We start from the raw sequence: 27,089 nt of genomic DNA, 5'->3' as shown, positions 1-27,089 counted from the left end.
TTTTTTTTTTTTTTGGATAGCCTGGCATTCTTAAAGTTTTTGTCAGTCAGTGTTGATGTTTCATTTTGTATATCCAGGATGAGACAGAGGCGACGTGATCATGCCACCAAACAAGAGCTCACCTCTATGGTCAAGATGAAGTCCATCCCAATCTAATGTAAGAAACTGTTACTATTTTTTAGAGGCTTTTTGCCATTTTTATTCCCCCCCTTACATAAACTATGCTGCATATGTGAACATACCTGTCTGTTTTTGTGTTTAGATGAGCACATTTGGGAGTTTTGACAGTTTCAGACATTTCAATGGTGAACAGATTCTGTGGCAAGGAGATAATTAAACTCCTAATTAAATGTCACTTCTTTCAAATTTGTATAAGTACAGCAAAATGCCCTCAAAAGAGCACTAAGCTAGTGAGCCACTGCCTAAAGAAGAACCAAAATGGTTCAAAAGAATGCTATAAACAACATTCAGACAACCCTTCAGATAGCTAGCCAACTTGTGATTATAAGGCTAACACACACACACACACACACACACACACACACACACACACACACACACACACACACACACACACACACACACACACACACACAGATTATAACCCTCTAAGTATGGCTGTATATCTGTCATCTAACTCTGCTATTTAAATCTGTGCTTTTGTAAAACCTTTTTCCCTCCTGCTTCCCACTACTCTGCTCTCCTTCACGTGCTCCCTTCCCATCTTCATTTTTCATCAGCTTTTTCTCCTCTCATCTCAGGTTAATTTGAAACATCTTCAACCCATCAGCCCCTTCTGGGGTTTCACCAGTGTGTCAGCCTGTACCATTCCCCGCTGTTAACATGCTGACCGTCCATATTTGGCTATATTAACCACAGAGCGTCATTCAAGAGTCCATCCAGAATCCAAGGCAGCAGGAACTAACTCATGTAAAGAGCTTGACAAAGTAAGGTCATTACCAGTTTATATCGGCTGACTGATGGACAGTTTTTTTGAAAGATTTCCTTGGACATATTCAGTGACTACAAGTGCACTACCCATAATGCAACATGAGACTCCTACCTGCCGTCCATGGGTATAGGGACAGTCCTCTTCACTTCAGCAATGCTCACTACTACACACGACTGTAGGAGCAACACTGCACAGGGACATATGAGTTCACTCATAACCAGTGCTCTGTCAAGTCTCCCCAAACATTTTTTTTAAACTTTTAAGCAACAAATAAGGAAAAACAAGTGCAGCTGCCAAACAGGAGCAAAGGGGAACATTGTTTCTGGAACAACTCGTCACCCAGAACTCCTCACACTCTCAATCACTGTGAGAGGTAACACATATAGCGTGTGTTCATTCTCACCTCGACTGATTGACCGACTCAATGCTGTGAAGGAAGCAACACTTCTGCTAATTTCTGTGCGTGTCTGATGCCAAAGAAGCAATGACGGGCATTATGGGCTCAGGTGGGAGGCAGGGAGCAACCTGTCACCTGCTGCTGGCATGAGGGAGAATATGGACATAGAGAATGAGGTCCGGGGTTTAATAGACTTTGTTTCATTTATGACAAGTGATTTTATGTTGCATGATATCCCTGTTATGTTGTCTGGCATATTAAGTAAAGGTTTTTTTTCTTTTATTGTAGTTCTTTCTGTCCATCCATTCACTGTTTCTAAATGTGTGCGAATGAAAGACTCGCATAAAAGAAAGAGGGAAAGATACTGGCCTTTCACAGATCACCAGCATTATGAAAATACATGGATTCTTAGTCATCTAGAGAATATTAGAGCATACATATTCAGCTGTTTTGTCAATGCCAATAATGCCAATAATAATAACCCCAGGGTCATTGTGTTAAAAAAAAATGGGAGTATGTTTTGTTCAGATTCATTATTAAGTCAAACCATGAAATCATAAGAAAAAGAGGAAAGTAGTAAATCTGAAGAGCTGGAACTTAAAATTTAATTGGAATAGATGAAAATTGTTGTCATAAACTGACTGGTGTAGTCAGCCTTTTAAAGACAAAATATGACATAATGAGGCCGTTAAAAAAAGTTTCCTTATCATGTTTTTTATTTTATTTTTATTTTTTTAATAAATTACAAGATTGGAGTGATGTTACTAATGAAATGAGGGCAAAGGTTTAGATCAAAAGGGGCCCTCAAAGGGCCTTTGAGGGGACAAAAGCAAAAAGTGCTACAAAGTAGCTTGCTTTATTGTAACACGAAACATGGAAAGTGATGCAGAAAGTGCTGCATTTGATATCATTAGGAACAATGTGTGTACTCGCACGCCTCATATCTGTCCATACACGAGAGAGGTGCATTCTGGGTGGTTACTACGGTCTTGTTCACCATAGTAACTAACATCGAAAGGGGTACGCAGCACTAGGCTTTCACTGCAGTTACTAAAATGAATGTAAACGATGGTTTTAGGATGCTGATTTTTCTTGGGGTTTTTGTTTGTTTTTTAGGGGACATTTGGGGAGAGGAAATAAACAGCGGGGCATTGGCACAGATCGAATAGTTGCCATCAACTGCAGAGATTGTACAAGAACCACCTGCATCAGCTGTTCAATTAACCTTTGAGTTTATGAGGTAGATCAGTGCATGCTGGGCGGTGGTGGAGATGAGCACGCACGCAATAAACTGACAGGAGTAACCCTCGCTCACTGTACATCTGTCTCAAAACCCATCGCCTCACGGAAAACACTCGATTTCTGGGTGGCCAACACTTAAAAATACCTCCGATACAGCTTGTCTGCTTTAGTCCTGCTTTTCACACCTGTGCCTATAAACCTTGTGTCCTGCTAGCTTTGCACCACAGATGGAACCGAGAGGCTCTTCTGCTTGAGAAGCAATTTTTCTTTCTTTCTTTCTGCTGGTTTGGTTGTTACATTCTGCTCATCTAAGGCTGTGTAGTTTCTTTTGCTGGCTGTCATTTCAGAAACACAAGGTGCATCCAAGTCCAACTTTTTTTTGTTTTTCCCAGTTTGGCAACTGTATTGTCTCTCAAGCTAGCTCCACATATTATGCATGGATCCAGTTGAAGCTTTTTTGTATATTATTGTATATCAAACTTTTAAAAAATGCATACCTATGTTATATGTGGTGTTTATATGTAAGGAAAAAACATAATCTTTGGGGTAGATTGACAGACATGGTTTAGCTCAGTCTTGTGTTAAGGACATTTCTTTTTAATAAATCTGTCATTCTACACCAATATTACATAGGTAAATGCATTACATGCTCCCTGTCAATCACTCTAGGTCAATACTAAAACTCATTGGACGAATTGGAAGTGAATACAGTGTCAATGAAGGGAGACTTCAATAGTATTAATAGCCTGAGCTAAGCCATTTCTTGTGAGTCTTCCCAGCATTGTGTGTGTGTGTTTTTCCCCCCAGTTATATGAAGCTGTGTTACTGTACGATTACTGTATGGACAACGTGTTTACTGAGTTAGTCCTTATCCAATGTTTAATTCCTTTTTTTTTTTTTTTTAAATAGAACCACAAATGGATGTTTTCTTTTCACTGACACTCTCCTTCCTCCATTCTTGTGGCAACATTCACAAAGACAGTGAAATATTTAAAAAATTATTCACAGAGTCAATTTGAGAACCCGCCCTTTACTTCCTTTTTAAATTGTGTTCCAGTAAACTCGGGGCTCTGATGGATGTGAGATATAAAAGGATGCATTCGGAGCTTTTGTACTAGAATGTGCACACAAATTTGATTTTAATTTCTTCTGTTTTTTGTTTTTGTTTTAAATATTACTATTGGTGCAATGAATGTCATCTTTTTGTCATTTAAAACAATCTTTGTAGCTGAATCTTTGTATAGTAAATTCTTTTTCTTATGCTTGTCTTGTCCTTCCAAGGTCCAGTCAAAAAAAACTTTAATCAAGAGTGAACCCACTACCTGCTCTCTGTGTGACTTTTATACTAAATATTCAGTTTTATAAGGCCAAATTAGGAATTTAAAAAAGATGGTAAATATAACATAGAAGCCACTTTGCCATAATTACTGGATTTACAGGTAATAAAGTTAATATTTTTCCAATCTACACAGTAATGTAAAAGTGAAATACCTGTTTTAAAGATATTTTTATGATAACTATTCAAAGTAAACTTTGATAAATTGTATAAACCATCCATCAGATTCAAGTTTCCGGGCACAGTGCCATATATTTTAAAAGGCGCCTATAAATAAGATGTGTTTTTACTATTACTATTATTATCATTATTATTGTTATATCAGTGACTGTTGTTCACCCTGTCTATTTTGTTTTTAAGGGTTCAATGTGACATGTTTTCTGTAAGTGTATGCCTATGGAGTTCTTTCTGTCTTTCTTGGTGTTTTTGTTATTTTTTTGTTTTTTTCTGTGTGGACAAACTTCATTTACAGTCTGTTCCTCTGCGATATGTGACAGTTAGAGGAGCCTGTTGACTTTTAGTTCTCGCAACTCCGATGAAACTCAGGCATCCATTCTCAGATGTACATAGTCATTTTTGTTTCCTCGTGTTCAACAAATATCACCATAAGCTGTTTTTTTTTTTTTCTTCCTTCCTGTCCTGGTGTCTGTGAAATAAAAAAAAACTATTTTATCACACTTCTATTCCTTTTTTTTCTCTTTTGTTTCCCATGAAAATTCAATGTTATGGTTCACTAACCTTTTGTCCGTAGTTTCCATTATCTTTTCAGTACAGCTGCGCATTTGTTTTATAAAGTTTATCTACTTCCTTGTGTATCACAGTTTATTCTTTGGTTGTTTGATGGAAAAAAAATCCAATTGTCTAGAGTTACTCAAAAAAAAAGATGTCTGTTATTGTTTGGTTCTTTGCGTTGTGTAAAAGCTGAAAGAATTTCCCCTTAAGGCCTTTTCTCTTTGAGGCAGTTTCTGACGTCTAAATGCTTAAGCTACCTTTTCTTGTCTTCGTGACAAGGAATTTTAAGATGAATAATTAGAAGGAAATAACCCCGATATTCTCATCACACTTTGACAACAGTCTTATTTGTGGTGCAGGGGGGTTTAGCGCAAAGATACTTTGTCGTAGACAGACAAAGTTGGTGGCACCAGGTAGTGCTACTAATAAAGTCAAAGAAGGGTGATGAATATCTCTACACCATGTAAGGAAATATAACATAAAAGGCAACGTTTGTGGTGCAAATAAGACAAGTCTTCATTGTGGCTCTCAGTGCTTCTGTTTATGCCTATCATAACAGCCGTACATTATAGCTCAGAAACCTTTGATATTTAAATCTCATAGTGTACTTGGTGCAGTCGGGCGTGACACTCTCAGCCAAATAAAGAGCTATAATCTTGGTGATAAAAGGAAAAAAATGCACAGATTCATTTTCCAATCTGCGCTTCTGTTTGAGCAGTGTAAATCAGTTGGAGCAAGTATAAACTTACTGTGAGTGGAATACACACAGTATTGTATTAGCACATTGGCACAAGGGCTTTGTACTGACCCTATAGGTCAGTTTAAGACAATACCACTTAGAAAGATAAAAGCTGTTATTGCTCGTGTTTGCCATCGTTAGTTTATAAATGGAGGTAACTGTCTTATGTTACCAACAGTGAGCTTTGCCAAGTAAGCCTTTTGGTTAATGTATCTCAGACCAGACAATTACTGTATATGCTTAGTGTTTCATAGCTGTGCACTCAACTGTGCTTAACGAGGGATCTTAGAACATTTATCCCACCAGGCATGCACTGTGAAGCAGGATTTTGTCTCCGGTAATGTCAGGGTTAACCTTGGCTTTTTAGGACTATGAAGGTGGTTCGTTTCTTATCAGGGTTTGTCACTACAGTAACTTATGCTGGAGCAGGGCCTGAAAAAGTCAACAATCCTTCACAGATAACTTCCTTTGTGAGGTTTGAACCCAGAATCTCCTTGCTCTAAGGTGACAGTACTCACCACTGAACCAAAGTCTTATTAGACCAAAGGCTGCATTTATCTGGGGTTTTTTTGACACTTCACTAAAACTTTTCTGGTAAAATGCTGCCTCCTGGTGGTGAAAGGTTAAGACTGGCAGTTTGCACATTTGCCTTTCACACAAAAAGATCTCGGAGGAGGCCTGAGCTAGTGTACTCCTACTGCTGGACGAAAGCCCAGAAAAATAGGATTGTATCAGGATGTTAAATCAGTGCCAAATCAAACACGTGGATCCTCTGCAATCCCGTGGAAAACAGGGGAACAGCTAAAAGTATGCCCACCCCCCTCATTTCTTTATTTTTGAGCAAATAACCAGACCTTACCCCGTGACGAAAAACTTTCAGAGCCCTTAGAGAACTTCAGAAAGATGCAAGTCATTATACAAAAACACAGCAAATATACACAGGATACATTTTATTGAGATAAAATAACACTACATTAAAACTATCTTGTTACTATATACTTTACTATTAACCAAAAACATATTTGTCCAAAAATACAAAACATTATTTTAAAGCACAAAACTTAAATAGTGCAAATTCCAACACTTAAAGTCATATGGTAAACATAAAAGAGAAAATGACACTGGCAGTTAAAGTGGGACAACAGCCAGCGTGTAAATTCCTTCCATAAGCACTAAACTTCAAGTTAAATAAGTGTAAAGTGGAGGCCGGTGCTCTGTTTGCCACTGTTAAAGCTGTTTTTCCGCATCCTGGTAGTCATAAGCAAAGCTTTACAATGCCTTTGTCTTCTATGTTGGTTTTGTTTTATTTAAAACTCCAGTGTTACTCAACGCTTCTGTTACTCAGTTGTTTCCGATCCGTTCTGTGACCCTTCCAAGAAAGTAGCAACAAAACAGACAAGCCTGTAATAAATCAAATAAAGAGCACTTCAAACTATTATGTACCAGCAAGTTTGTTTTTCTTCCCCCAAACAATGAGCACTTTTCAAACTTTCTCCCCCTCATCCATTATTTTATTTCACAATCACAACTAAATATTCCTGACTTACCTCCACTTACTAATGGAAATAAATAAATAAATAAATAAATAAAGATCATCAAAAGTGAAACTACAGTAGCCACCTAGTGGACAACAGGCACAACTACAACCTTAATCACCAAGCACCAGCTTTACAAAAATGTATCCCTGTTTTCCATCTGGAAACAGACAATTCAAGTCCACCTTCTCTTATACTGAAAGCATGTTGCTTATATTCAAATACCCATTTCTAAACCCACTATAATACAACATTACTAAGCATCATTTAAACCAGTGTATAATACTGTTAATGAGTGTTTATGTTATTTGGTCTACATCTAAAAACAGTGTAATGACAAAAACTCTATATGTGGTATATCTTTGCTGCTGATAATGCAGCAAAGTGATTATAATGAGTGAAAACAAACAGTCCTGCAAACCCCGTTTTCACCGCTGAAAAGCTAAATTTCAGCATATAGTCCAGGGGTGTCCAACTCCAGGCCTCAAGTGTCAGTGTCCTGCAGGATTTAGATGTGTCCTTAATCCAACACAGCTGATTTAAATGGCTAAATTACCTCCTCAACATGTCTTGGAGTTCTCCAGACGCCTGGTAATGAACTAATCATTTGAGTCAGGTGTGTTGACCCAGGGTGATATCTAAAACCTGCAGGACACCGGCCCTTGAGACCTGGAGTTGGACACCCCTGATACAGACTGTACCTCACACTGTTAGCCATATAAATATGGCAGCATTATGGGAGGAAAAATGCTGGAACCACGCACAGATGATTAACACAGCATGTCCCCTTTCTTCCATTTTGATGATCTAAATCTAAACTCAACTTTTTTTCAAGTTTCACTCCATGCTGTGTCAGGACACCGAATCACACCGACTTTACTCGTCCGTCACAGTTTTTGCTCAAACGACGAGGGCCGAGCTTGAAGCCGTCAAAGAAATACATAACAGCAGGAAGCCAAAACCTAACTGAGCATCTTTACTACAGCATGTCTTAAAAGGGGATTCATTCCCTTCCTGTGATGATTGACGTGCACAGTAAAGAAGCCTCTGAGCCACATATAACTCACTGTTGGCAAGGTTTCACCTTTGGAATAAGGAGACTTGATGTTATCCATTTCTGTGGCTGGCTCAACTTACCCTACAAACTGATTTCTAAAAACTGACCATTACAGGAAAAGTTATGACTGAGTGCACATTAAGGCTTCTCCAGGCAGGAAAATGAAAGTTGCAGTATGTTGACATGCTGGATATTACAAGCATTAACAGCCAAAGAGGACATTTTGTTTAGCTGCTGGTAATAGACATGGGAAATAAAGAACCGTATGTGGGCAGATTTTTAACGTACTATAAAGAAAAACAGTTTTGAGGTGCACTAAGAGTGAAACTGAAAGACGTCTCGCAGAGCCTGGAATTGATTTTGCCTTTGGTTGACGTTTCCTTCAGCGCCCTTTGAATGAGGCTGGATAGTGACAGTAAAAGTGATGAACCTCCATCGGGGTTTAAGTCTGTGAGGTGTTGTGTAGGTGAGCAAAAAGTTGGGCAAGCCCTGGTAAAAAAGATATGAGTAAAAAGAGGGTTCACATCTTTACATTTAGTCCCCAGGTTATTGAAGAGGATTCTGATACAAATCCATGCCATGAAAAGGAAAACAAACAAACAAACAAAAACAGTGATTGGCACTTATATTGGGATGTTCCCATTTCAAAAAGCTAATTTAGTATTTTACAGCCATCTCCACCAATGAAAAGTCAAACGTTTACTGCTTTCCTTATAATATAATGAGCTTTCTCATTCTTTGTGAGAAAAGAAAACAAAAAGTTTTCATTATTTATGTCAAATGAACTGAAAAATGTCTTCATAGCCATATATACGTGTTCTTCAGAATTTAAAGGTATTTGATAATTATTTTAAATAACTAAGAACATTTTTATCCAAAGGTGATCCAAAGTTGGTGATGCCTTAAACATCGATGGCCACCCCGTGTTTAGTGAATATCACATCTCTGGTTCCCGTCAGGTACATGAGCACTGAACACAGGTGAGGGAGCGTCGCCGTGGTGCTGACGTATAACCAGTATGGGATCGGCGCCGTGTTGCCGAATGGGCACACCCACAGGCCGTGGCGCACTGCATCCCGGACGTGGTGTGTCACCATGGAAATGAAAAGCATCCATGGCAAGGAGCACCAAGCGTCTTTGAGGCGCCCGAGCCACATGAGGAAGCGGAGAGTGAGACAGATGATGGGAATGAGAGAGGAACAGTGCAGCGGTGGACGCTGAGGGAGTGAGACAGCAGCCTGGAAGAGCAGTGAGAGACAGCGTTAGCACCACATATATCCTTTGGAAACATGTCAATCCATGTCAACAGTGTTCTGTACTGTGGAGATCCTGTCATGAGTCATGCTCCAGCACACACACACACACATACACACACACACACACACACGTATGAGGTATAGGGCTGCCACGATTAGTCGACTAGTCACGATTACATCGACTATCAAAATCGTCGACGACTGATTTAATAGTCGACGCGTCGTTTGAAGCTTTGTAAGATCACAAAGGACGCAGGAATGAGTAGTAGGATTTAAGAGTGTAATAACGGACTGAAACAGAAGATGGCAGCACTGCATGTACAAGGATGCCAGCTGCCGTTAAACCCCGAAGAAGAAGAAGCTGTGTCCCAGAATTCATAGCGCAGCCCAGCTCAGTTTCCAACAATGGCGGCAGCTAGTTAGTTTTAATATTACTCTTATTATTCTTTCTGGGTCACAAAATAAACGTTTAACATATTTTCAGGTGAGAATGTAGCTGTGTAAACCTCAAATATCTGCTCAGTTTATCAAGACACCACATATTTTCAAAAGCGCTCGCTCCCAACGTTTTCGGAGACGTCTGTTACCCACCAGCTCGATAGCTAGCCGGGGGCAAGGCTCACTAGAGCCGACGAGAACACCGGACTCCTGGCAAATCGTTTTCAAACCCACCGCCGTCTTTCGCTACTCAGGTTAAACATGATATATAAGTCACTTAGATAACTTAAAAATGTTATTGTTTGGCTTTTTTTAGTATTTTATTTGTTCCTGAGTAAATCGGTTTGGCTGAGATTAAAGTTATAGTTTTTACACAGCTGAATAAACGTCAAGCAGACAGCTGATTATCAGAAGTGTGAGACGCTCGAGAATATACTCCGGTGTCCTGTTATATTTTAGATAGCAAGGAGCAGACAGCTGAGTTTATTAAACTCCACTGAAACAATCTGGAAATTTAATTAAAATTTAATAAACTATCATCTTGTCTTTATTTTTAGTTAGCACATACCTTAAACACTTAAAGCTGTAAGCTAATGATAGTTATATAAGAGCAGATGCATGCATGATCTGATTAGTCGACTAATCGCAAAAATAATCGGTGACTAGTCATTATCAAAATAATCGTTTGTGGCAGCCCTAATGAGGTACATCTCTAAATTAGGGCTGCCACAAACAATTATTTTGATAGTCGACTAGTCACCGATTATTTATGCGATTAGTCGACTAATCAGATCATCATCATCATCCAAAATAAACAAAAAGTCCTTCAAAAATAAAATGCAGCAACCATCACTGGACGTAAAACTACAGCTTATTGCACCAGCAGCATCTGCTCTTATATAACTATCATTAGCTTACAGCTTTAAGCTTTTAAGGTGCTAACTAAAAATAAAGACAAGATGATAGTTTATTCAATTTTAATGAAATTTGCAGATTGTTTCGGTAAAGTTTAATAAACTCCTTGCTATCTAAAATATAACAGGACACCGGAGTATATTCTCCAGCATCTCACACTTCTGATAATCAGCTGTCTGCTTGACGTTTATTCAGCTGTGTAAAAACTATAACTTTAATCTCAGCCAAACCGATTTACTGAGGAACAAATAAAATACTAAAAAAGCCAAACAATAAAATTTTTAAGTTATCTAAGTGACTCATATATATTTAACCTGAGTCGCGAAAGACGGCGGTGGGTTTGAAAACAATTTGCCGGGAGTCCGGTGTTCTCACGGCGCTAGTGACCTAGCCCCCGGCTAGCTATCGAGCTAGTGGGTAACAGACGTCTCCGAAAACGTCGGAGCGCTTTTGAAAATATGTGGTGTCCTGATAAACTGAGCAGATATTTGAGGTTTACACAGCTACATTCTCGCCTGAAAATATGTTAAACGTTTATTTTGTGACCCAGAAAGAATAATAAGAGTAATATTAAAACTAACTAGCTACCGCCATTGTTGGAAACTAAGCTGGGCCGCGCTATGAATTCTGGGACACAGCTGCTTCTTCTTCTTCGGGGTTTAACGGCAGCTGGCATCCTTGTACATGCTGTGCTGCTATCTTCTGTTTCAGTCCGTTATTACACTCTTAAATCCTGCTATTATTCCTGCGTCTTTTGCGATCTTACAAAGCTTCAAACGACACGTCGACTATTAAATCAGTCGTCGACGATTTTGATAGTCGACGTAATCGTGACTAGTCGACAAATCGTGGCAGCCCTACTCTAAATGTATGTATGCATATGTATATGTAGATGGATCAACTGACAGGTCAGATGCGTCTCTTAGATCTTTGCTGGAACTTTTTGGATTTATATGACTTATAGAAGCTGTTCAGTTTTTTCACACTGCACACCATGCTAAGATATACCAAGTGTTTAGCTAATTGCTCTTTGAGAATCACTTTGTTGGTGCTGACATACAGTTTTATGCCTGTCAATTAAACTGTTATCTACTGTCTGTGTGTGTGTTCTCTATCAGTAACACAATGAAAGAAGTTACTAACATGTTTTTGTAGATTCAACTAAAGAAATGAGAACCAATGCTGTGTTTCTGCCAGTGAAAGTGTCTAAAGATACAATTTAAATTTTTGATACATTGCTACACTGTTGGGCTGAAAGACCAAAAGAATAGTCAATATTTCAATGATGTAATGGATGACAGTCATTTTTTAACATACATATAAAATGAAGTAGTATTTTTCTTGGTGCGTCACCATAGCTCACCCTGTGGATTGTGCTATGTTCCCGGCATAAAATCCATATCAGAAAAGCCCAGATTGAATTCTGCCCCAGGCCTGTTACTGCATGCCACTTACTTTCCCATCATTTCTTCTGTGTCTAACTGTTGTTATGTAACAAAGGCAAAATACCCCCCAAAAAATCTTTTTCATAAGGATCCAAACTTATTAATATTCAGTGGCCATTTGGAGTAGAAACCATTTGCACTCCAGCATTGGTTCTCCTGGCTCGCTCGTTTGATTTAGCATCCCCGTGGATTATCTGACAAAGAAACTGAACACATTTACAAGAAAAACATGGCTGCTGCCAAACACAAACACCTACAATCCCTGATAAATAGCAACTCATGAGGCTTAAAAATAAAAACAAGTCTGTGAAATTAAAATTTTCTGCATGGGTTGTTTCAGTGTTTTCTCTCAGTGGGAAGGTTATAATGAACATTGTGTCCTGTAATCTACTATAATGGCACATGTATGGGTGCATTTAAGACTTAATCACTAAATAATTAGCTCTCCAAGAGAAAGGTGAAGGACTTAGGGAATACTTTGTACCCTATCATTTGTAAGCTTATTAAGCATTCAGATTAACCCTCTATGGCGAAAGTCTTACCTTGAGTGATAAGGATCCAGCCATATAGAAGTGGTCCAGGTCTATGATTGATGCCAGGAGCCCTGCGAGTAACACCTCATATAAATCGCTCTTTTTCCTCAGTCCAATAACAACCGCCCATGACCACAGCCCCACCAATCCGTGCGTGGCGTTGTCCAAGACAGCACGCAGCCACAAGTGTTGCTGTATGACAGACAGCTGTAGGACGTGGTCTGCCACCACACAGAACATCCCGAGTCCTGCCGACGCCAGCAGGGAGGCGGAACTGAAAGTCTGCAGGAGGGCCTGAGCTCTCTCCGTCTCCAGAGCCAGGCTGAGAGGTACGGGAGCACCATCTCCCCTGAGGCCAGGTCCCAACAAGGGGGACGAAGAAGGGGAGGAGTCGAGCTTGGAGTAGAATCCTTGCATGTTGTTAGATGGCTGGAGGGGCCAGTCAGCATTAAAGGTCAGCAAGATTCAGGCAAACTGGAATAAAGGAAATAAAAGGTTCATCATTCACTGCTTATCTGAGCAAATGTGAAGCAATCACACACACACACACATACACTCTAATGCATGTTCATGGACACAAATTTTATTTTATTTACTTATTTTTGGTGACAGACTTTGACACTGATGTATTTTAACAGGAAGCATATTTTGTGTCTTATTTAGATTCTTTAGAGGACACATGTCAGCTGTCCTGAGGGCTTTCTAAAAGCAGCTTCCACTGTATTGCAACTCAAACCTAACTGGGGAATTTTTATAGACAAAACATAACCAATGAGTTCTTGATAATAAAATAACAATTAAAACAATCCAACTGTAAAATTCCCACTACCGCCACCCCCATCCTGTCTCCAAATGTGGACAACATTGCCTTTTAAAGGTGAAATATATTCATTTGACATGAATCAGTGCATATGAAACTGGACAGATGAAAAATTGAATATAAAGGCATAAAATAAAGGATAATTAATTTTAAATTAATTCATGTATGAAAAGCAGAAAAAAAAAAACACCTGAAAAATGTGTGTCTGATAAATGAAACTATGGGCTCATTTAACAAACTTCAATGTTATTATTATTTATCCATCCATCCCATCCATTCGCTTCCGCTTATCCTTTTCAGGGTCGCGGGGGGCGCTGGAGCCTATCCCAGCTGTCATAGGGCGAGAGGCGGGGTACACCCTGGACAGGTCGCCAGTCTGTCGCAGGGCCAACACAATTATATTATATATATTATTATTTATTTATTTAAATTTTCATACCTATATTGTTTCTGACCATGTCTGTCCCTTTTTGTTGGCTGGCAGGATAAGATGCAACGTTACCAAGCTCAGATCATCAACCTGGTTTCTTAAACTGTACTCAAGTGACCTCCACAGTCGCCAGATCTCAGTCCAACAGAGCACCTTTAGGATGTGACTCACACCCTAAAGCAGGGGTGTCAAACTCAAATACACAGTGGGCCAAAATTCAAAACTGGAACAAGGTTGTGGGCTAACATTAATATTTATTGGAAAAAAAATCTTCCTCCAGATATGAGAATGAATCTTTTCTTATGGACTCAAACAAGTTTTGCTGAAAAACTGAATATGGAACAAGCAAAGCTTAATACTAAACAATATATATATTAGCTGTATAATACCAGTAGGCCAGCTCTAATAATAATATGGTATGGCTTCGCGGGCCAAATGTAATTAGGCTGCGGGCCAAATTTGGCCCGCGGACCAGAGTTTGACACCTATGCGCTAAAGGAAATCTCGGAGGAATCTTTCCAGCACCTGCTTAAATCCATACCAGGTAAAAGGGGGAACAACCCAATACTAGCAAGCTGCGCCGAATAAAATGTCCAGTAAGTGCACGTATTTCAGTTACAGATCATACCTATATGAAAAGAGCAAACAAAAACCACCCCGCACCTTCCACATAGGAACAATACCTAATAACAACACATAATAAAGTACTGTGGAGAACTGAACAACAAATACAAAGTTCACACACATAAGACAGTTTGAGTTCCCTGAAAATCCACAGCTTTCCAACACCCAGATTATTTTTTATTTTTTGGACCATGGGGGCATGCAAAAATAGATCTGATGCGTCTCATGCAACTGAGCGAAATGTAGGACAGACTCAAAAGGCGCCCTGCTTTTGTCTTTTACTACCAGCTGATGATGCAACAGCAGTGCTTCTCTTGAAGATGCTCCTATGAATGAAAATTTAATTAGCTGGTTATTTTTGTCACCGGCTAGCGGCTCCAGCTGAAGTCCCTGCCTGCAAAGCTCCTTGCGGTCCGCGTAATGTTTGTTTGACTTGACATTAAAGTCAAACAAACATTAAAGACATCTTAATTAGACCCAATATAAGCGAGCTAAAATAACACCACAGACAGTGCTAGGCGCTACGTGGCTAGTAGTGACAGAGATGCTGCTATGTGTAGGCGGACAGCAGCTGTCACGATTAGCGATGGATTGCACGTCATGACAGGCATCGTCCCCGATTTAAAATTAAGAACAAATGTATAACCGATCAATAGGAGATTGTTTATGTCATTTTTGATGAAACGCTTGGAAAATAAACCAACCCTTACCCCATTTCCCTGCATCCGTAAATCTACTGAAGTGTTCACACTTCTTCTGCTGTGTTGTGTTGTAGCGCCAACGCTCAGCGGTGCTTTGCTGCCACTCGCAGGGCATGAGTGGGACCCACCAGCAAAGTATCGCTAGAAGACCAGAAGGGTTCAAATCCACTATATTGCCAAAAATATTTGCTCGTCTGCCTTCATACGCATATGAACTTGACTGACATCACATTTTTAATATGATGTGAATGCATGCTTCCTTTGCAGCTATAGCAGCTCCAGCGCTTCCGAGTGCTTTCCAAAAGGTTTAGAAGTGTGTTAATGGGAATTTGACTATTCTTCCAGAAACACATTTGTGAGTCAGACCAACAAAAGTATTCTGTCAGGTTGTGCGTCAGAACTCTGTGCAGAGGTGTCAAGGTCTACCACACCAACAATTCTTCAAAACATGGATGGCCTTTTTCTGTTCCAATTGTCATGTTATAACAGGAAAGGGCCATCCTGAAACTGTTTCCAGAAAGTTGGGACCATCCCACCTCCACTTTTCACTTGGCACAATGCAGTCAGACAAGTACTGTTGTCCTGGCAACCACCAAACCCAGACTGGTCTGTTGAATTGCCAGACAGAGAAGTGTGATTTATAAAAACACATCTCCATTCTTAAGTCTAGTGGCACCATGTTTTACACCACTACATCTGAGGCTTTGCATTGCACTTGGCAATGTAAGGCTTGAATGTAGCTGCTTGGTCATGGAAACCCAATCCATGAAGCTCTCTGTGCAGTCTTCTTGAGCTAATCTGAAGGCCACACGAAGTTATGAGGACTGCTTCCACTTGGTTACAACAGATGATTGTGGAATGTTTAGTAGCAAGAAAACTTCATGACTAGACTTGTTGCACAGGTGGCACCCTATCATGGTACCATTCTGGAATACACTGAGTTCCTGAGAGCGACACACTTTTTTACAACTCTTTGTCTGCATGCCTAGGTGCCTGCTTTCTTACGCCTGTGGCCATGTAAGTAATTGGAACAACTCAATTGATTTATTTGGATGGGTGTTGTGTGGTGTTAGTTCAGCAAGTATTACACACACACGCAGGTAGGAACAGAGGATTACCGGAGTTGACTCCTTTCTTTATTTTTCTTTTTTTCTTCTCCAAAACCACAACCAGAACAACATACTCACTAGCGCCCTCTAGCGCTTCTGGTAAATGCATCTACAGAACAAATGCAATAGTATGTGTGGACACAACATCTCCCCCTTTGAACAAGGACTTCTTATGTGAACCTGACTTCATCATTCTGATGTATGTCACCTAATACACTTTTAACATATTTCACATTACTCAGTAACATTCACTTTCCCATGACAAAGTCTTGGGTCCAGCAAGGTGGGTTCCTCATCCTGGTGGGCCTAAGCCTACTATCAGACTCAGAGTTAGATGCTAGATCAGTTCCTGGTTTATGACAGTCCATTGTTGTGTCAGAATCAGTACCTGCGTTCAGCTCTGACAGAGCCGATAAGTGTGAGGCGTTCCAGGTCCGTCCATCATCCAGCAAATAAGTGTTTGGTCCTTTCCTTGTCATGACAGTCCTTGGTTTGGAAAACTTTAACTCGCCTTTCTTTACCTTCCACGGCTTCCTAACCCGTACCTTGTCACCAGGCTGAAAGTTGGATGGTTTGGCGTGTCTGCGAGCATCAGTGTATTCTTTCATTTTCATTTGCTTATTCTTAACTCTTTCGCACATGGTATGCCTCTCTGTCTGAGGAACAGGCATATCCATTACCTGTAACTTTGTTCTCATTCGTCATCCATGGAGCAGTTCTGAAGGGGAAACTCCAGTTGTTGAATGAGGGGTTGCTCTGTAGTCCATCAGGTAAGTTCTCAGGAACGATTTCCAGGGTTGTCCTTGAATCGAGGCAGTCTGTAGGCAGTCTTTAATGCATCTATTGAATCTCTCAACTTCCCCATTAGCTCTTGGGTAATACACTGAGGATCTCAGGTGTTGGATTCCCCTGCTTTTCAGGAAGTCAGTGAACTCAGCAGAGAGAAATTGAGAGCCATTGTCACTTATCAGTGTCTTTGGATTCCCTTCACGAGAGAAAACTACAGAAAGGAATTGAATGATAGTAGCTGCATCAGCTCGGGGAGCAAAAGCTACTTCAGGCCACTTGCTAAAGTAGTCTACCAATGTGATAGCAAATCTACAGTCAGAAGGGGCTATTTCAAAAGGGCCTATGATGTCCACAGACACCTTTTCCCAAGCAGCAGCTGGTAAAGGAATGGGTTGGAGTGGAGCATCATGGGTGACAGCGGACTTGTCATTCTGTCTGCACGTTGCACAGTTCTTTATCAGTGTCTCTATATGACAATCCATTTTGGGCCACCAGTACATTTCCCTCAGGCGTTGTTTGGTACGGACGATGCCTTGGTGAGTTTCATGAGCTATATCAGTGAGTTTTTTCTGCAACGACTCAGGCACTAGCAATCGATGTGTACCTCTGATGATGCACTCGTTCAAGACCGCGAGTTCATGGCGGATTGGGAAGTACGGCTGTAAGTCAGGATCCAGTGACGTCTTCCTAGCAGGCCAGCCTTTCTGTATCTGCACACGGAGCTTTGTGAACACTGGACAGTCTTTGCACCCTGACTGGAAGTCATCCTCAGACACAGCACTCAGATCAGTGAGGATGGCTGCAACTGACTCCACATCCTCTGCACATGCCATGTCTGTCTCGGAAAGTGGAAGCCTAGAAAGACAATCAGCAACATGGTTCAGTGACCCAGTTCTATATTCCACTTCATAATCAAACTCCAACAGGCGAGCTGACCATCTGGCTATGCGTAGACCAGCTCAGTTATTGCCCTTAGTAGTCAGCAGTGTTGTAAGTGCTTGGTGATCTGTTCGTAGGAGGAATTTTCTGCCCCAGAGCCATGTGCGCCATTTTTCAGCAGCCCAGACGCAAGCTAGAGCTTCCTTCTCAACGATTGAGTATTTCCTCTCTGCATCAGACAAGCTGCGAGATGCAAATGCAACAGTATGTTCTGCATCATTACCGTCAAGTTGAGTCAAAACAGCACCTACACCGTAGTCTGAGGCATCTGTTGAGACTATGGTTGGCTTACTGGGGTCGAACATCACCAGGGCAGGGCTGTGCACGATTAACCGCTTGACTTGATCAAACGCTGCTTGAGCTGCTTCGTTCCAGTGGAATGAACAGTCCTTACGCAGAAGAGCTCTCATAGGTTCAACAACAGTCGCGTAATTTGGCACAAACTTGCTGTACCATGCACTCAAGCCAAGAAATGAGCGCAGGGTTGCAGGATCAGTAGGGGGCGGAGCATGCAGGATGGCAGTGACATGAGAGTCATCTGGCAGCAGACCTTCTGGACCGATCTTTTTTTTTTTTTTTTTTTTAATATTTTTATTGAGAGACAAGTGTACAGTAGTTTACAATGACAACACAATCTGTTCCCCTCACATATTTTTTAGTTTTTCTTACATGAACAGACACAATAACACACACACAGGCACACCTACACACACGCTTAAGTAAACAAACAAAACAAAACCTAATAAGAAACCCAAAACAAACACAAACCCCAAAAGGGGGGAAAGAGAAAAAAAAAAAAAAAAAGGGGGGGGGGGGGGGGGGGGGGAAGAGACATGATATTAATCAGCTGGTAGAGCGTTTAATGACTTGCAATAGTCCACGAAGGGGCCCCAGATAGAATAAAATTCTCTGTATTTGCCCTTCGCCACAAGGCCTATCTTTTGCAATTTAAGAGATGACATCACATCTCTAAACCAAAAAGAAACTGAAGGTGGCTTTGAAGATTTCCAAAGGAGTAAGATGCAACGTCTAGCCAAAAGTGATGTAAAGGCTAATATTTTGAAGTGTGTAGGGTCGGTTAGACCAGTGTTGACTGGAAGCCCAAAAACAGCTAGAAAAGGGTCCATGCAGATTTGGGTCCCACGAGCTTTGGAAAGAATAACTGAATACTGACTCCAGAAGCCATGGAGTCTTGGGCACAGAAAGAACATATGGCCTAGGTCACATGGGGTGGCATGACATCTCTCACACTGATCCATCACTTGTGGGTAAATCTCAGACAGACGAGACTTTGAATAGTAAACCCTGTACAACACCTTGAACTGGATGAGTTGTAACCTGGCACAGGACGTACTATAACGGACATTGGATACTGCTTTCTCCCATTGCTGATCCGAAAAAATTATTCCTAACTCCTGCTCCCAAGCCCCCCTAATTTTAGCAACGGAATGGACATTTAAATCCATAAGTTGTTTATATATTAAAGATATAATTGACTTCTTATTGGGTTTAAGGGATAAGAATTCCTCCCATGGTTGGACATTTGGGAGAAGAGGGTAGGAGGGGAAGAGAGCAGAAGTGCAATGCCGTGCCTGAAAATAACGGAATAGATTGGTAGCCGGAAGATTTGTTTCTGAACACAGGTCTAAAAAAGTTAAGAAAGTGCCATCTTTATAGAGATCCTTAAATGTATTAATACCATGACGCTTCCACTGTACATAGGTACCATCAATGAGGCCAGGAGTAAACAGATGGTTCTGCGTGATGGGCATGTGTACTGACGCAGAGATGTACTTAAAATGACTCCTGAATTGTGACCAGACCCTTAGACTAGACTGTACCACGGGATTTTGGGTGAAATGAGAAGGCTTAAGTGGTAGTGGAGAGAATAATAAAGCTTCTAAGGATGAGGAAGTGCACGACAGGCGTTCCAGTTTGCACCACAGCAGGTCTTGAGATTCAAGCCAATGGGTCAATTTGTGAACATGAGAGGACCAATAGTAAAATAAAAAGTTAGGCAAGGCAAGACCACCATCAAATGTCAGTCTCTGTAATAATGATTTCCTCACCCTGGGGTGTTTCCCTCCCCACAAAAACGATGTAACTAGCTGGTCTAACTTTTTGAAAAAAGCTTTAGGTAAAAATATAGGAATACTCTGAAACAGAAATAACAATCGAGGCAAAATGTTCATCTTTACAGCATTGATCCGACCAATTAGGGACAAAGGTAGCGATTTCCATCTCTGAAAATCTGATTGAATTTGAGTCATTAAAGGGGAGAAATTGGAAGAGTATAGAGAAGACAAAGTACGAGTCATGTTAACTCCCAAATATTTAAAGCCAGCAGGGCTAAAATAAAAATAACCCAATTATATTTTACTATTAGACAGGTAAAACAAAACAAGTGTTTGGCAGAGTAACAAACTTAGCTTACCACAATGATGTTTGGATTAGGATCATACGCTATTTCAAACAGACAAACATTGTCCTGCTATATCTTTTATCTTGTGGTTATTGTCTTAATATATTCCTTGGCCTCATCTGGCGAGACGAAGTCGCGCTGCATTCCTTGATAAGTGATCCGTAGTCTTGCCGGATAGAGGATCCCAAATCGGACTCCCTGGATGCCGCGAAGCTGGCGACGGACCTCATTGAAAGCCGCACGGGCCCGCGCTGTCTTAGCGGTGTGGTCGGGGAACACAGAAATGGTCATATTATTTATCTGCACTCTCTGCAGCTCCCTGGCCTTCTGGAGAATCCTAGCACAGTCCGCGTAATAGTGCAGCCTCACAACCACAGCACGGGGACGTTCACCGGTGTTAGGTTTGGGGGCCAAAGTTCGGTGGGCTCTGTCTACAAGCGGCTCCTTCCCAAGCTGAAATGCCTCCATCAACAGCACGGACACATCTGTAGCGGACAGGACGTTCTCCTCTGGCACACCAACAATGCGTATATTATTGCGGCGAGACCTGGACTCCAAATCCTCGCATTTATTCTCCAATTTGGCCAACTCCTTTGACATCGCATCAACTTTGGCTTGGAGGTGGACAATATCATCTGTACATGTGGAGAGAGACTGCTCCATCCCCGTAACCGTGCTCCTGAGGCCAGCGAATTCCTGCCGCATGGTAGTTATATCTGAGGAAAGGTCCGTTTTTAGTTGCTGTATGTCGGACCTGATAGACGTGAGATTCTCCGCAAACGCTGCCGTCAGTTCCTTTTTAAACAGTGATGAAATTTCTTCACGAAGTTCAGAGAGGAGTTCAGCCTTCGTGAATTTTTCCGTATCGACGAGCGGCGTGTCGGGTGACCCAGGCCGTGGCGAAGTTTTACCACGAGGCGGGGATGCAGTGTTAGCAGCAGGCCGCAAGTTCGGCTGAGAGGTGCTTGCGCTCTTATTAACCTTACGCGACATTGTAAACACAAAAGGCAAAAACAGTCTTGTCTCGGAACTATACAAAAAGAAAAAACCCGTCAAAAAGTGCCTGGAAATGCTAGATAATAACTAGACTCTGCAGGAGCTACGCTCGGTGCGACCTACGCCATAGTCACATAAACCGGAAGTCTGGACCGATCTTTTGACCCAAAAAGCTCAGAGTAGTTTGACGGAGTTGACATTTGTCAACATTGAGTTTCAGTCCTGCATTGTTGATTCTGTGTAACACAGCACGCAAGTTGGCCTCATGTTCAGCTTCTGACGTTCCGTATATGATGACATCATCAAGGTAGCATTGCACCCCTTTCTGGCCACGTAGGATTTGTGTCATCATCTTTTGGAAGGCTGCAGGTGCTGAACTCAACCCATAGGGAACTCTGCAGTACTGGTACAGTCCTTCATGTGTAATGAAAGCAGTGAGCCCTCTACTCTCTTCATGTAGTTTCAGCTGATGGTAGGCGGATTTAAGATCCAGGGTGGAGAACATGACAGCCCCACGCAGCTCAGACAGTATGTCCTCTATCAGTGACAAGGGATGACTGTCAGCGACCACCGCTTTGTTAGGTTCTCTCAAATCAACGCACATGCGTATGCCACCAGTCTTCCTTCTAGTGACTACAATCGGGGAGACCCATTCAGATGCATCAATTTTCTCTATGATGCCATGTTCCTCAAGGTTCTTGAGTTCTGCGGAAACAGCATCACGGACTGACAGGGGTAAGCGTCGAAGTTTCTGCTGTATTGGCTTCACTTCAGGTCGCACCTTCACTTTATGTACAAAGTCCTTTGCACATCCGAATGCAACTGGAGACTCACATTCCTGTTTACATTGAGTGGGCAGAGCCGAGGTTTGCTGGAGTGCAGCACAGACCTTGGGACTGTCAAGAACTAATTGTCCCCCTTTTATGTGTAGCTGGAGGGCAGTCACCAAGTCCATTCCCAGTATGGGTGTTCCTGTTCTCACAATGTAGAGATCTGTGGAGGCACTCTTGCCATTGTAAGTAATGTCAGCTCTAAGACACCCTAATACATCCAGTTTCTCTTTTGAATATGTAATAAGCTGAACAGCTGGATTACTTAACTTAACTGAGCCAAAATTTGTGCTGTAAACATGTTCAGGCAGTATGGAAACACCAGACCCTGTGTCTACTAGTAGCTTAACAGTGCATGCCTGTGCAGTATTTGGTACAGTGACTGCAACAGTGCACATCAATTTAGCCGGATCACCACTGACACAATTGTCAACAGTTAAAACACACATTTCAGGAACAGTCACTTCATTAACAAGCTTATGAGAAGATTTACACACTCATTTGCAGTCTTTTGCGGGGCAGGATTTATCATTGGCTTTGTGATCAGCTGAACCACAACGGTAGCACGTCGGAGCTGTATCCGTTTTTTTAGCTGCTTTGTATTTTGGCTTGCGCATCTTCTTTTGTACTTGAACAGCGGCAACAGGCTTTGTTTCACCGACAGCAATGGCCTTTGCATCAGCTATTGCAGCCTCTGTACGCCTAGCAATTTCCAAAGCTCGATCGAGCGTCAAATCCTCCTCCATTAGCAGTCTTTCACGTATAGGAGCATTATTTGTCTTCTCTACAAGTTGATCCCGCAACATTTCATTCTCCATAGCCCCGAACTTACATTGTTTCACGAGCTCACGCAGTGCTGCAACGTAGTGATCTGTAGACTCACCGACAGCTTGGGCTCGTTGCCTGAAACGGTATCTCTCGGCGACAACATTGACTTTAGGATGAAAGTACGTTTCCAAAGCCTTTACGGATCCCTCGTAATCATCCGTAGCGAGTGGTAAGGCGCTGTAGATTCGTTGTCCCTCCGTTCCCAAGCAGTGAATGAGCAGGGCCCTCTTCCTCTCCGTAGCAAAGTCATTACCCCCGATCGCCAGCAAGTAGTTATCGAACAACTTTTTCCACGCAGCAAATGGAATTTTCGGTTCGCCCGGGCAATCCAGGAACACAGCCGGGGGTTGCAAAGAGAGCAGAGCCATAACTTAATCACCACTACTCTCGTCGCCACTTGTTGTGTGGTGTTAGTTCAGCAAGTATTACACACACACGCAGGTAGGAACAGAGGATTACCGGAGTTGACTCCTTTCTTTATTTTTCTTTTTTTCTTCTCCAAAACCACAACCAGAACAACATACTCACTAGCGCCCTCTAGCGCTTCTGGTAAATGCATCTACAGAACAAATGCAATAGTATGTGTGGACACAACAATGGGTGAGTGAATACTTTTAGTAATATAGTGGAGGTCAGGGGGGAAGCAGGGCCTGTATGAAGACAGCAAGTGAGTGATGAGTTCTGGGGTAGAATTGACAGATGGGTTTCAGGAGGGAGTGGGATTATATCATGGACCAACTCTGTGCCTCTTCTTGTTCGCGATGGTTTACAGATGAGGTCAGGCAGGAGTCTTTGTGGACTATGATGTCTGCAGATGATGTTGTAATCTGTAGTGAGAGTAGAGAGGAGGTGGAAGAAAGCCTATAGAAGCAGAGGCATGCTCTGAGAGAAAAGGAATAAAAGTCAGTAAAAGCAGGACAACTACAAGACTGAGACAAGTGTAACAGTCACGATGCAAAGAGCAGAGGTATTGTAGATAGATGAGGTTAAATACCTGGGGTCAACCATCATAAGCAACAGACAGTACACAAGAGAGATGATAAAGAGAGTGCAGGCAGGGTGGAGTGGGTGGAGATGACTCAACAGACTGACAAAAGAGTACCATAACACAAGTACAAGAAATACCTTTTAGCAGAAAGGTGATTCAGTTCATGTGAACACACTGCTTCCTGTTCCCACTGTAAACACTGTGAAATGAACCAAACCTTTACCTGGATGACTAAGCATGCATCAAGTGTCATTTGTTTCAGTGGGACAACAAACTAAAAAGCAAACCAGGGAATTAACAGTGCTCTCACTCCAACTGCCAAACTGCCAAGCACTGTGCTGCAGAAATATCAAAACATTTAGAGAGGAGATCAGAGTTACATATAAGGAAATGTTCCTTTCCTTTCCTTTCCTTTCCTTTCCTTTCCTTTCCTTTCCTTTCCTTTCCTTTCCTTTCCTTTCCTTTCCTTTCCTTTCCTTTCCTGTCCTGTCCTTTCCTTTCCTTTCCTTTCCTTTCCTTTCCTTTCCTTTCCTTTCCTGTCCTGTCCTTTCCTTTCCTTTCCTTTCCCTATAAATTTGCTAATACAAGTTGCCACAAGAGGGAGAAAGAGTCTACAAAATGTATCTCAACACTTTAAACGAGCACACACCCAAATAATAATAAACACCAAAGGAAATTTTATTAAAATAATAATTTCTTACTTATCACAGTGTTACATTCAGACTTCTCCATTACATACACCATAATCCAAAAATGAAAAAAAGTCTCCAAAATAATAATTTCATGCCTCTAAAATACATTTGGGCTCAAGTTTAATTAAAAGTGCATTTCTGGGGTGAATCCGCAAGGCAGAATAATTCTAATATTGAACCCCGGCTGGCGGAAAATATTAATTCTCATATTTCAAATTAGGCAAACCTGCTGAGTGGAAGGTATTTAAATAGGTGTGTCAGTTCAAATCCTGAAACTTACCATGCAATAAATTTTAATTTCACCACTCATATTAAATCCAATTTTAATAATGTCTCTATTAAAGATCCGAGATTAGATCTGTAACGACAGAGTCTAATCTCTTTTAATGGAATGCCTTTAATGTGCCAGTTTCTCTTTATTGTATCCCTGTAGATCAAATTCAATCTAGATGTGTTGGTTTTTTTTCTACATTTATGCTCTGTCTGCCCTTTTTGTATTCTTGTCCCCCCCTTTGTTACACCGAGTTCCACTTGCACATGTACTTATCTATTTTATTTTTTTCCTTTTTGAGTATTGAATGGTGCTGCAGTGCGCGTCTGCTTTGACATTTGACAGACCATTCTGCTGCACACACAAATCCTCATTTGGAAAACACAAACCTTTTGTGAAATGCTCTGGATTCTTCAGCTTCACAATGTACTGTGCGGATTTCACGGAAGGAAATGCAGACAGCTGCTAATATGATAGACTCACAATATGTGAGTCATCAAGCTTGTGCAGTGAGTTCCTTGATTGATCTAAATCTTGCCTAATTTTATCTGTTCATGGAAGGCATGCCTCAATTCTCCAAGATCCTAACAATCACAAGAATCTCCACAATTTGAGAACGAGGCTTCAATGCAGTGCTTGGCAGAAATATTAGGCCGCAATGTTCCACAGCGGCTGTGCCGAACATGACCTCTCATTTTGTGTCACTGACTTACAATTGCAGTACTTCACAGATGTCAGTGCTGTCGAGTGTTGTCATCAGCATGTGTGAGCTCGATGTGTAAGGCTGACAAGCAATTTGTGGAGCAGGCCTGTGATTGGTTGGACTCTAGATGCGAACATGATTTGGGATTCAAGCCACCTTGCCGTGCAGAAAGTCACTTCTCACGGTGAAACGTTCCTTCTTTTCCTCATTATCCATCATTTCAAGTCACTTTGTTGTGACATGAAACAAGCACCATTAATAACAATGATGACCTATTTTTGTTTTTGAGGACAGATCACAAGAAGTTGATGGCATTTGGGTTTTGCCTCATAATCAAATTCTGTTGAACAAATAGAGTGTGTGTAAGTGTTGGATGTTTCAGGTCACCCAATGACAGGGCATAAAGAACCTGAGATGTGCGTGGGCTTGACTCAGTTAGCACCATGGGGTGACTCGCAGAGACCTAACACTCGGGTTTTGACTGTTTCAGGACCATAGACAGCGCACAGCAAGACCCACTGCCTATGCTGCCATCCAGTGGACAAATGCATGACAATTCTTTAAATAAAGTTGACTATTTTTGCTTTATTTTTTGTGGCTTGACATTAACAAATTAACACAAGACACATCAGAATCAGAATCAGAAACAGAATCAGAATCAGAATCAGAATCAGAAACAGAAACAGAATCAGAAACAGAAACAGAATCAGAATCGTGTTTATTGGCCATGTATATGCGCAAACACACACAAGGAATTTGGTCCCAGGAGTAGATGGTGACTCTCAAGCACAGCAATGTAAATCACAGCAATATGTAAACGACACAATACACACACACACACACACACACACACACACACACACACACACACACACACACACACACACACACACACACACACACTTACGTGTATACATATATATATATACACATACATATGCACATATGCACACATACATACACAAAGGTGTGTAAACCAAAAATAAATAACCAATCTAAATCTTACATACATAAAATACAGGATGACAGAAATGAAATGAATACCACAGAATGTACATAAGGTGCAGCTGCAGTCTGCTAGTGGGAGCAGTGTGACAGTTTGACTGTTTAGGAGGGAAATGGCTAGGGGAAAGAAACTGTTCCTATGTCGGATGGTCCTGGTCTGCAGGCTTCTAGACCGTCTGCCACAGGGCAGCAGGTCAAAAAGTCTGTGTCCAGGGTGTGAGTTGTCTGTGAGGGGGGCGCCAATGATACCCATACAGTCTGCACCTGTCCTGTTTAGTGGCTGCACCATACCAGACTGTGATGGAGGAGCACAGGACAGACTCAATGACTGGAGTGTAGAACTGGATCAGCAGCTCCTGTGGAAG

General features: G+C 41.4%; 2 protein-coding genes across 4 annotated transcripts in view; one reads left to right on the top strand and one right to left on the bottom strand.

Moving 5' to 3' along the window:
• The window catches only part of il11ra (interleukin 11 receptor subunit alpha), a 52,743-nt gene extending 48,127 nt beyond the window's left edge, over positions 1-4,616 (top strand). The window contains exons 11-12 of one of the 3 annotated variants that reach the window (XM_080874379.1): positions 78-157; positions 741-4,616. In XM_080874379.1, the coding sequence (XP_080730505.1) occupies positions 78-156 (79 nt within the window). In that variant the 3' untranslated portion in view covers position 157; positions 741-4,616. The remainder of the gene's footprint in view (positions 1-77; positions 158-740) is intronic. The other 2 variants (XM_080874380.1, XM_080874378.1) reach the window with 2 other exon arrangements.
• Positions 4,617-6,341: 1,725 nt separating this feature from the next.
• tmem267 (transmembrane protein 267) lies at positions 6,342-15,211 on the bottom strand. The gene is made up of 3 exons (XM_080862320.1): positions 15,162-15,211; positions 12,587-13,051; positions 6,342-9,228 (listed from the first exon to the last, which is right to left on the bottom strand). Exons 2-3 carry the CDS (start codon positions 12,992-12,994, stop codon positions 8,893-8,895), a joined length of 744 nt encoding a protein of 247 aa, XP_080718446.1. The 5' UTR covers positions 12,995-13,051; positions 15,162-15,211; the 3' UTR covers positions 6,342-8,892.
• Between the last annotated feature and the right edge of the window lie 11,878 nt (positions 15,212-27,089).

This window comes from Rhamphochromis sp. 'chilingali', assembly GCF_963969265.1.
Source record: "Rhamphochromis sp. 'chilingali' genome assembly, chromosome: 2".
In the NCBI taxonomy this organism is placed as follows: Eukaryota; Metazoa; Chordata; class Actinopteri; order Cichliformes; family Cichlidae; genus Rhamphochromis; species Rhamphochromis sp. 'chilingali'.
This window is presented reverse-complemented; position numbering and strand designations above follow the sequence as displayed.

Excerpts from the sequence above, each read along its gene's own strand:
- tmem267 (XM_080862320.1), bottom strand. The coding sequence starts at position 12,994 with ATGCAAGGATTCTACTCCAAGCTCGACTCCTCCCCTTCTTCGTCCCCC. Across the intron at positions 9,229-12,586 it reads CTGGATCCTTATCACTCAAG|GCTGCTGTCTCACTCCCTCA; the intron begins GTAAGACTTTCG and ends CTGCTCTTCCAG.